Below are 12,085 nucleotides of genomic sequence, written 5' to 3'. Positions count from 1 at the left end.
TTATCTTTCAAAATGCATACTTCCCTGAATTTTGCAATGCAGTTCTCAAACCACTCTGAACTAAATGCATGTATCAGAAGACAGTGTTTATAAAATGCATACATTGGTGAAAATAGCATACAAAAATGCTTTATATTGGTTGAAAATAGCTTGCAGAAATGTGTGTGCTAGTTAACCCTGCATAAGAATGCGTATCGTGGGAGAAGTTCGCACTAAACTACTGGGGAATTTTCATTAATATAGTGCAAATTGCTCCAGGAACATGGGGGACTGAATTTAAGATTGGAAAGACGAGAAACTGAAATCCAGACACTAAGGGAACACATGCTCACATGCCTGCCAATCAGGGACAGGGGCGTGGTCTCACACCAGAGTTCCCAAGTGGAATTCCAAGACCATGCACGTGCCAGTGTAGAGTAGCGGTTAAAGTGTCAGACATGAACCTGAGAGGCCAGGGTTCCAGTCCACACTTAGCCATGAAGCTCACTGGGTGACCCGGGGCCTCTTGCTCTCTCTCAGCCTAACCTACCTCACAGAATTGTTGTGAGGGTAAAACAGAGAGTGGACACTGCCTTGGGCTCCTTGGAGGAAAGGCAGGATACAACTGTAAAAAAATAAAAGCTAAATTTCATATTTTTACTTAAAGATCTACTCACATGGACTAGAAACTTGTGTTGTTGTAAAATGAGGAACCACTTTCTCTGGGTTTTGTGCAATATATTGGATTTTGCATTAGAGACTGCATTCTATGTTGTATGATTCCTACACTCCCTGATACTTTGCACCCTCCAGACCTGGCTGCGCTGTTTCTGATGGGAGAAATATGTGACTTGAAAAATGCTAAAGTCTGCTTTGGCACATGATTAACAGCCTGACCCTTTAAAAAGAAGAAGAAGAAGAAGAAAGTTATTTCAGGACATGTGTTCTTATTTCATACGTGCCCTACTTGTGATAGTAGACTGTTTAACATGTTTGGTCCATGCAAGTTGATGTGCAATGAAACCTCTGTAGATGCACCTGATATAATTTAAATTATTGCAGAAGGCTGATAGGTAGCAAATCGGAGGCAGAGGGAGGGGATTGAATATCAGGAGGTAGTAGCATTGCTCCACATCCTACATCTGTTTTGTCTCCTACATCCCAAAATCAATGCAAAGGGTTTGGAATGAGAATCTGACTTGCCTCCAGATACCTGTTTTATGTTAAAGGTAACATGACAGCTGGGGCAATCAGTAACAGTGGTTTCGATATTTTTTCTTGCAGGTGAGGATGACGAAGATTCAAATGTGCTGATCCTCAGCTACCCACAATACTGTCGCTATCGTTCCATGCTGAAGCGCATACAGGGCAAACCCTCCTCCATCCTAACAGACCAGTTTGTATTAGCCCTTGGGGGCATTGCCGTAATCAGCAAAAACCCACAAATCCTCTACTGTCGAGATACCTTTGATCACCCAACTCTTATTGAAAATGACTGCATATGCGATGAGTTTGGTAAGTAGCTTTGCCTCTTGTACTTCTTGCAAGTTAAAACCACTTTGTTGACATTTTGCCTTCCTTTTTCAAGGTAAAAGGCAGTAATAATGGATAAACCTTTCAAAAATAACAAAAGATGCGTATACGTATTTGAATTGCTGAGCATCAGCAATATTCCACCTCCACTCAGAGACTATTTGTAGTCTTTATATTTTAAGGCTGCTGCTTATTACAAGCATTTTGAGAAAACAATGTGTTGCTTAGTTGTCCAATGTGAATTTAAAGAGGTGTTTGTTTGGTTGGATGCAATGCAAACCTTCCTTGAAAGTTGTTCCATACTGTTTGTTCTTAAACTTGTTTTGTGTTGAGGGGCCATTGTTCTGATTTACTTACTCTTTCTGGCCTGTCATATTTTCTTATTCAGAAGCCCCCATGTAGAAAGGGACTTAAAATTCTTGAATGTGTGTCAGTGCATGTGTTCTTTATACACCCTAGATAGCTCTAGTAATTGATGCATTGTAATTTTTATAATTGTTTACCTGTGTTATGAACATCAAGATTCATTAGCCATAGTGCTGAGTGGATAAAAACTACAGCTCAGGGCAAACCAGTATAGCTTACAGCATTTCGCAGAGGAAGAACTTTGAGACATGAAATCCATAAATCTTTGTAATATAGATCATTTTGGGGAGTGGGGGAGTGCGGAGGAAGCCTTTTGCAAAGAATGAAATTATTTTCAGGAAATATCTGAGAGGAAAAGATATGCCCCGTCTTTTGTTTCCTGCTGTCCTTCTGCTGGTTTTCATTTATTTGCATTAATTCCATGGGTTTATTTAACAAGATTTATATGTGGCCTCCCCTATGCGCTCAAGGTGACTGTTGATAAAAATGTCAAATCTCAAAATTCGCCCCTTGCACTCTTAACAAGGTCAGAAATGTCCTGAACAATTGTAAAAGCAAGGTTCAGGCAGAGAAATGGGTTTTCTTTAAGAAATCCCAATGATCACACTCCTCACTGGCTCTATTCCGTGTCCTCAAGTGCCTTTGCCTTTCTGGAATGTGTCACTGAACTGTGGTAATGCCTCTTGCTTCCCCGGATAGAGGATGGAGAGATGGGGGGATGTACCCTACTGTACAAAGGTAAGTACAGTTGCTCCACCCATTTGCTGCCTCTGGCCCCACCCACCATTGACATGCAGCTCATGTAAGGTTGCCCACAAAGGAATGTACCCCTTGGGGTTTAAATAGCTACCATCCCCCTGCAGTGAGGCATCTGGGATGGAATATAAAAATCTGGCTTTTACCACCTATCCTGTTTAAGGCAATTAAGTCTGATTGATTGTAGTGAAATTTATTTCTGAGAAACTGTAGCCACAGATCTGTGAGACACGACTCTGCCTTTGCTTGTATGCCTAAATGTCTGTCTGTCTCCATCCATCGATCCATCCATCTCTCTCTCTCTCTCTCTCTCTCTCTCTCTCTCTCTCTCTCTCTGCACACGTAATACCCATTGTGCATGAGATAGACAAAGATGTTCAGGTAACAACAAAAGGAAAGCAGACCACAGCATATACACACCCAACCAGAATTAATGATCATAATTATCATAAGCTGTACTTATAACAAAGGGATCACAGTCACAGCTCCCACATCTGATTATCACCATTAATAATATTACTATGTAATGTTATTTGCAAGCTCGATGTAACATTAACTGCTTTGTTTTGGATAGTGTTTCAGCACCCCTGGGTTTTTTCCCCTGATGTTTTATAATACGCTAGCAGCGAAGAAAACAATACAACCAGTGCTATACAGTGGTGCCCCGCAAGACGAAATTAATTCGTTCCACAATTTTTGCCGTCTAGCGAATTTTCCGTCTTGCGAAGCACGGTTTAAACGGCTTAACAAAGTCGCAAGACGTTTTCGTCTCGCGAAGCAAGCCCATAGGGAAATTCGTCTTGCGAGGCAAATCGCGGACGAAAAAACCTTTCGTCTAGCGAGTTTTTTGTCTTGCGAGGCATTCGTCTTGTGAGGTACCACTGTACCTTCATCATCACTGGTACTCTATATCAGTGTTTCCCAAACGTTTTTGGGCAACGGCACACCTCTTTACTGAAAAAAAATCTCGCGGCACACCACCATTAAAGCCCCGCCCCGTGACGTCAGCGCGCAGCGTCACGCCGGGAGGATTTCCCCTCCGGTCCCATGCCTTCGTTTGGGGCATCGCTCCGGCTGCTCCCTCTCCCGCCGCGCAGGAGCGATGCCTCTCTCTGGCTCTCCCTCCGCGCAGGCTGAGGGAGGGAGGGAGGTGCGCGTGTGACCCGTCTCTGCTGGGAGACCAAACCCAGCGAGGCAGAGTCGCGCGGAGGCGCCCAGGCAGCGCTGCCGGCTGCGAGGAGGAGCGCCAGGCAGCAGCAGGAGGCGCGGCCTCTCCTCGCCGCCGCCGCCCCGCCTCTCGCCGCCCGACTCGCCCGCCTCCCTCCAGGCATCTCGCGGCACACCAGCCGGTGTCTCACGGCACACTCGTGTGCCGCGGAACACCGGTTGGGAAACACTGCTCTATATACATGCACCAATGGCACTGTGCTTGATTTCTGTAAGCTCAGCTGCGCAGTCCTGGCTGCTACTCAAAATTGATCTGCCTTGTTCTGCCCAGGAGTGCTGGCATGTTTTGAAAAGCGAACTTACATTTGAGAGAGACCTGTGTGTAGCTTGTTGAGGTTTCAGCTGGGCAGTGAACGTGAATGTAACGTTGTGTGCCATTGCAGATGAGATAAGGTAACGATCATGAGGCAAAGGATTAGGAGTTTTCTCCTGTCTTGCTGTTGTGAAAAGGCCACACTTTTATGGCGATATACCTGGTGGCCTGGTCCACACTTAGAGGGTGTCCCTTCAGGAATGGGTGCAGTAACTGCTGCTGCTTTTGTTGCTGCTGCACTTGTGACTCAGCAATGCCTTCTTGTTGTGCCAACCACATGATGAATGTGCATGTGGGCACTGTGATTTGCATGGCTGCAGCAGTCCTTTTGGAGTTCTCACAAATTCTGCCTCTGTTCAGATATTCTGGTGGCCTCTGCATGCTTCCAAGGTGATCCCGGCAAGTGTGACTCAGTCCGCATTTCTCCCATTGGAGAGATGTACGAACATTCTGTTTTCAGATTTAGCTACCTATGAATTCAACTTTTTCTGATTTTATGGTGCAGTCCTAACACAGTTTAATTCAGAGGAATCATCTTTCACATTCATTGAACTATTTCACAAGTGGATTCCCCATGCTGCATTGCGATCAAGGCTCAAATCTTCCTGTTTTGTAATTGTTTGGACTTTGGTGTAGTGGTTAAGAGTGGTGGACTCGTAATCTGGTGAACCGGGTTTGCGTCCCCGCTCCTCCACATGCAGCTGCTGGGTGACCTTGGGCTAGTCACACTACTCTGAAGTCTCTCAGCCTCACTCACCTCACAGAGTGTTTGTTGTGGGGGAGGAAGAGAAAAGGAGAATTTTAGCCGCTTTGAGACTCCTTTGGGTAGTGATAAAGCGGGATATCAAATCCAAACTCCTCTTATCCAAATTAGAAACTATAAGACACCCCTGGTTAACATTTGATTCAGTTCCATACCCATGCATGTTTGTTTTTACCAAAAAGAGCCACTCTTCAGTGTAGGCCTCATTGGGATTAATGAAGGATGAGCAGTAGTTCTGTTTGGTGGATTGCACTCATGATGTACTCGAAGATTGCAAGGTCTGTTGAACAAGTTAGGGGTTGGGGGTTTTTTGGGTGTGTGTGTATGTGTCTAATCTAGTGCTCCAGTATAATTGCTACCCTGTAATACCAAATGCACTGTGTCAGTTTCATAACATTGATGGGAAGCAGCTGATAAAGTACTCTTTTATTCTCCCCACCCCCCGTCAATAAAATGTGCTGCACTGGGTTAGGCAAACAGTTTACACTGATACCATGTAGATTGATGTCGCATGTATAAAGTGGTGGCAGCTTAAATCTAAACACAGGCAGGGTGGTACGGTTGATAAATCGATTACTTGAAGGTACTGTTGCTTATCAATCAGATCTGAGAGTGGGGGACTTGATTGCAGGAATGCAAGGGAAATTCTTGCAACATGTAATTGGCTAGGTGCCCTTTAATTTGCAGGAGCCGTAGATAATCACAGAGATTAGACATAAGAAATCTCAGGAACTGGATGGAGAATATGAGGGAGTAGGAATAACCAACAAGAGTAAAACGTATATATTTTATCTTATTTATTTATTTTTCCATTTGTATCCCACCTTTTCTGCAAGGAGTTTGAGGTTGCAAACATAGTTCCTCCCCCTCTCCATTTTATCCTGTGAGGTAGATAAGGCTGAGAGAAGGTGACTGGCCCAAGGTCACCCAGTGAGATTTGTGCCCGATTCAGGATTTGAACCCAGGCCTCCTAGACTCTAGCTCAACACTCAAACAACTACAGCATTCAAGTCACATCTAAAAGAACACAGAAGTCTATGATGCAGAGCATTCTGACAAGATTACAATATGCCAAATACTCAGGCAGGAACCAAACATTGCTGGAACATTTATTTATTTACAAGATTTACAGGACAATGCTGGAGTCACTTTGTGGGTTGCAGGACCTGTGACAGATACAGGTTGTTATAAATGAGATAGGCAGACCACTTTGACAAAAGATTTTCTCCAAAGCATACGAACCTGTATCCTTGCTAGAAAGCTTTAACAGAAATGATTTTTCCATGAAGCTTTCCCCCAGGTTTTTTTTAAGTTGTGCATTCTAAATGAGAACATTGTGTTCTTTTATTACTTTTTCTCCTCCCTCTCTGTTCTAAATTGGGGAACATAAAGAGCAGGAACTTAAAGATGAGATAGAAAATTATTGTGTGTCCCCTCCTCCCCCCTGCTAAAGAGAAGTAAAGCTATGAGTAGCCCAGAAAGTGATGAGAGAAGGCAAATTAGTTTTGTCAATAGTCCAGCAACACTGTTACCAGACAATAATCTATTGTGGCCAGGGTTTTTTATAACCACAGCAAATGCATGAATCATCAGTACTACTTACTAGTGCCATTGATAAAGCATCTAAAATTTGCTAAGCACTTGTGCAGAAATTAAAAAATAAGTCAATCCTTGGCCACAGGTTTACAATCTGATAGATGTGACGGAAAAGGAAAACGGGATGCATGGAGGAAGGGAAAACATGTAAACTCAGCCATTGATTTTAAATAGGCTGAGTTTGTGCATGGGTACATCATATGTATAAACATAAGAAATATAACTTCATAGAAAAAGTAATGTTGGTGAAGCAGGCTTTGTGTGTTGCTTCAAATGAACAGCCCTATCCATGGTTGCCACTGAAAAGTATTTCCTTATGTTGGCAATCCCTGTGTAGGGAGCTGCAGCTGAGTTCCTCTGCCCCATGTGCCAGTCTTAACTGCGTGCAAGTGATGTACCACATCAGAGCTGCATCATTAACTTGTGGGAACAGAGAGTAAACCCTAGAATACACCCAACCGTCTCCTGCATATTGGTACTGCCCAGGAAATCAGAAATGGTAGAGGAAGCCATTGCTGCCTTATTTCACTAAAGCACTTCTGCTAAGTTTCCAAGGATAGCCGAGGTTCTCCAGAATTTACCCTTGAACTTGCAATCCAGTTTCTTTATATCTGCATATTGCTCATAGAGGCCATCTCCGGAAACTATTAACATGGATACAATATGTTAATACTGTACGGTCTTCCTCTCCCTTCAGTTCTGCGATCATATTGGCGATCTTGCCTCCGCGGTCTTGCTGTATAGATGAATAAATGCGATGAAGATTTGAGAGAAGACTTTGCGGCATTAAAATGTTGTGTAAATTTGCAGGTCCGAAAGTGTTCCGCCCCGCTTAATAAGAACCAGCTCTTTCCCAGTTGACCAGAAGGCAGGGCAGTGTTAGTAGCAACTTCACCCCTTTACATGAAAGGCCACAAACAGAAGATCAAAGGGGGTTTGATTTTTCATCATGATCCCACTTTATTTGCATTCACGCATGACTAGACTCCATCCATGCACTCATTTCCTCTCAAACACCCACATCAGCTTGGATGGTAAAGTACCCCTGAAAAGATTGCTTTTTTTTCCTGTATAAGCTAGTAATTTCTCTTAAAACAGTAATGCATTAGCAAAGAAGTTTTACAAGCTAGTTATGATTCAACCTTTGGTTAATATTCTTGAGTAAGCTTTTGAAAATGTGCGTACTTTACTGCTCAGTAAGGGAAATGAAAAATGTAAGGGTCGTTAATTTCTAGTACATGCTCCATGGGTTAAGCCGTAAGGAGGACCAGATGCAAATAAAGAGTAGGCAGGCAGGACAGTAAGCTGTTATCCAATGTCCCCTGCATGGTGTACCTAAATTTTACAAGTCCTTGGCACAGGCTCTGTTCACACATTCAAGCACATTCCTTTATTTCTCATCGCTCTTGATAGTGTCAGACTAGGACTGGGGGAGACTCAGGCACACATCACTCAGCCTCACTCACCAGGAGGATCCAACCCTACCTCACAGGGTTGTTGTAAGAATAACAAAACTGGGCAGGGGAGAAAAATGTATGTCGTCTAGAGCTCCTTCGAGGAAAAGTGGGATATAGATGAAATAAACAAGCAAACCAAACAACGCATAGATGAACTGGCTCTGCTTAGAGTTACCGTGTTTGAGGGGATATATCAGATGATGCAACAAGTTTCCCTCTGTGGTTTTCCTGCGCATGACGCACGATATTTGATGCAACTGCAGTCATAAAATGATTATTGTGCGCAGGTGAAGCAGTTGACAGAGGAACAAAGGAAACTACCTCCTGCAGAGCCAGACCCATTGGGCCATCTAGCTCCATGTTGTGTTACACCAGGCTTTCACAACCTTGGGCCTCCCAGATGTTGTCAGACTACAATTCCCATCATCCCTGACCACTGGTTCTGCTAGCTAGGAATGATGGGAGTTGTAGTTCAGCAACATCTGGGGACCCACGGTTGAAAAAGTCTGGTACACCCAATGGACAGTAGCTCCCCAATGTTTCAGCCCTATATGACACTGCTGGACTTGAATCTGAGACGTTCTGTGGCTCTTCTCATTGTTTTTGTAAACTGGGTCGCTTTGCACAAGCATGTAACGTGAGAATTCAGTTGTACGAATCTTGGTTGCTGGCAATGGAACTCAGAGGGTGAGTTAAAACCCAGGTTGTTGCTGCTGCTGCTGAACTAGTTTGAAAGTTTTCTCTGAAAGGTCAGGTGCCTTAGGAGATCATACGCTGGATAATAATCTCCCCTTGTTGGTCCTCAGCCGTTGGTTTTCAGGGGTATACTGCTTCTGTCTATGGAAGTTCTATACCTATCATATTGTTTTAACCCAAATACAAAAAGTATTTGTACTTATTTGAATTATGTGACCTCTTCAGATGCAGCTTTACTGTGGCATCCTTAGCAGTCTGAAAAATATGCAAATCTCCAGAACTCTGCAAAGCTAAATATTGCAGGTCTTTCACAAAACAGAAAATGGGGCATAGCCACAGTGACGATTAATGAATGGCAACGTTATATGCTGTATGTATATATGAAAAGTTCTTTCCCATCATTGTTAGAATAAATCTGAGTGGGTTTTTAAATGAGAAATCTGGAAATGTTTTGAATTCTTGGTCAAGCCTTTTTCTTATTTGGTTAATCCATCTGTGGAATAAGCTATTAATGATCCCCAGATGTTGTTTGTAATGATTGATTTTAGTTGTGAAATAATACATATACTTGCTTTAAGCACGCGCGCACACATAGGTCATTGACAGATTCTAGTATGATTTGGAATAATAATTTGAAGACAGAGAAGTCTAAATGCCATGTATAATTGCGTTTGTTAAATGATTTTTCATTCTTAATGTTTTTCGTTCTAATTGTTTCCCTGCTTCCCATAATCTCAGAATAAATATTTGCACATTTTGACATCCTGTTGTTCATTGTAATGTGTAAAATAGTTGCATTCTCTAAGCGACATCATCAACAACAAAAATGGATAATAGGATCACAGTGTGCCTCCCCCTTGCAATGCTGTTATAATTTAATCCACTTCATGTTGTTGTCTTGAACTGTTACCAGTAAGACTGAGTGCAGGGCATGTCCCTGCAGTAACATTTCCAGTGCAAATATAAACTTGTAATAACTTGTTTTGCCTTTATATTTTGATACTTTCTTCTTGCTCAAACAGAGCTCTGAAAACAGCCTGAGTTCTGTATACGGCATTTGTAACATCCCTCCTGGTTAATTTAGCGCTTTTTGATGTTGATGTTTTAATAGCCTTACGAACTGGTCCAGGCACCGTTGGAGGTTTTTCTTGAGGTGAACAGCATGTTTAGGTTGTGTGATTCAAGTATATTGAACCATAAGCTGGTAGATCTGAGATCCACCCCCACCTGGGTGACTGAGTTGCAGTGGTCAACGCAGAGACCACTGGAAATGACACAGCTTGATAAGATGCCTTGCTCTGGCCATAACAGGTAGCTTCAGCCTCTGTGCTGTTGCTGAGATTGGCTTGAAGACCTGACTTCCCGGGTCAGTCCTGCTATTTCAAGAGGACTGGGAACCAACATTCAAGTCCTTTCCCCCAATTGTTCCTCTGCAAAAATAACAACTGTGACTTTCCCCCAAAGAGTGTTGCACAGTCGATCATGCATAAGAATGTGAAGCATTTTGCAAGTATATCTGGGAGCTGGGGTGCAATACAGCCCAGAAAATGTGCAGCAACTGCCAATGCACTGCAACCGGTTATAGTAGTATGGAAGACTATTGCCCAGCCTATGTATGGGCTATGAAGTACGCCTACCCCAGGTATATCTGGCTGTGGAGAGGAGTCTGGGGCACCAAGGGGCCATCAGAATGGTTCAGTACAACACATTTGTGGATGTTGACCTCAAAGGACTATATTATTATACAGTATAATAAAATTATTACAAGTAATCATCATAATCAATAAGAAATGTAAGGGCGGAGGAGGAGGGCTTGAAAAGGAGGGAAGACGAAATTTTCAAGTTCATACATTTGAAGGTAAGTTAGATCTCAGCAATATGAAATCACCGTTGTGATAATATCGTGTTAATAACTTCGTGATTGTAAACCCTGCTTTCTTGAATATGTTTTAAACCACCCTCTCCAGAGTGATAGATATTGCATGACCTGCCTTAACTCTGCCCCTTGTGATGCAGTTCAGTTATTGCAAGAATGCCGTATAAAGCTCACTATGCCTTTCTTTCTGCCTAAAAATAATACACAGGAAGCATGTAGCCGAGCTGTTAGAAGCCCGGATCTTATTGAGCTCTGTTCTAGTTCCTTAACCACAAGCACTCGTCTGTTATCTCATATGTAAAACGCTTGCTGTGGTTTCAGAGTTTCCAACTGCACAATATTGGAACAGTTGAAACAGAGCAAAATCAGAGGGAGGTTTCGACAGACCCGGGCTATTAATGTTTCTGCTAGACTAGGACTATCCATATCTAAATCTGTACCTGGAGGCTGGTCTCCACCATAGCTCAAGATCTTGGAGATTGGTGGCTTGAGATAGAAGCTCTGGAGTACAGCAAAAAAAAAAGTATTGTTTTGTTCACCAGGTTTCAAGTATTTACTTGAAGTCCAAGTTTCAAGTATTTACCTGTATGCTAACCTGATGAATCCAGAGGCATTATATTGTCTGCTAGTTGCAGTGTCTTAAGTGGCACATCCCTATTCATTTCTGCCCCTGAAGAAAGCTCTGAGACCTGACAATATAGAGTCCACTGTAGATCACCAGGCTGAGTCTTAGCCTCAAACCTTGAGGTTTCTTGTTCAGGTTCCAGAGTCCCCGAAACAGTCCATTGATCCAAAGTCACTCTTGACAACCAGTTAATCAATTTAATTTTAAAAAACAAACAAACCAGTTGCATAATACGAAGATTCACCCAGAGCAGTTAGAAGGAAGAGGACTGTTCCCCTTTAGTGTGAAATCTTGGGGAGGAATGGGTTGATAGATCATCCTGTGTGAGGAGCATGGAAAAGTCTCTATTTGGAAATTAATACCGCATAGTAGGAATTAAGGCTTACTAACGCAATGGTGGCAATGAAGGAAGTGTGGCTCCTACAGAGAGCTGTTCCATGTGCGGGGCCACCAGTGGTGAGCAGGGCAGCAAGATTGTGGCCCTTGATGGTAACCTATTTAGTCCGTGTTGCCTGGCATCATGAAATACAAATCTGGGAAACAGCAACTATTTATTATTTAATCCTGATATTTATTTATTGCTTACTGCAAAAAAAGGCTCAAATCGATTTACAATTTTTTAAAAAGTAAACAATACCAAATTAAAGTACACCAGAAAACAACGTTAAGTAAATGTATACATCCTGAAATAACGTAAAAAGGGCACATCCCACCACTACCCAACTAAGAGGTGGACATCAATTAAGAACAAAATGCCTGGGTGAATAAGGAAGACTCCACCTGGCACCAAAAGGGTTGATAGTGATGGGACCAGGAACACCTCTCTGGGGATGGCTTTCCACAGTTGGGGAGCCATCACTGAGAAGGCTTGATCTTGTATTGCCATCCTACGCACCTC

General features: G+C 42.8%; 1 protein-coding gene across 2 annotated transcripts in view; it reads left to right on the top strand.

The window, feature by feature from the left end:
• Nucleotides 1-12,085, top strand: part of ARID5B (AT-rich interaction domain 5B) — a 152,427-nt gene that overhangs the window by 52,611 nt on the left and 87,731 nt on the right. For both annotated transcript variants that reach the window (XM_081190840.1, XM_081190838.1), the window contains exon 2: nt 1,264-1,494. In XM_081190840.1, coding sequence (XP_081046966.1) covers nt 1,329-1,494 — 166 coding nt within the window. In that variant the 5' untranslated portion in view covers nt 1,264-1,328. The remainder of the gene's footprint in view (nt 1-1,263; nt 1,495-12,085) is intronic.

Source organism: Podarcis bocagei (genome assembly GCF_964188305.1).
Source record: "Podarcis bocagei genome assembly, chromosome: 4".
Lineage (NCBI taxonomy): Eukaryota > Metazoa > Chordata > Lepidosauria > Squamata > Lacertidae > Podarcis > Podarcis bocagei.
This window is presented reverse-complemented; position numbering and strand designations above follow the sequence as displayed.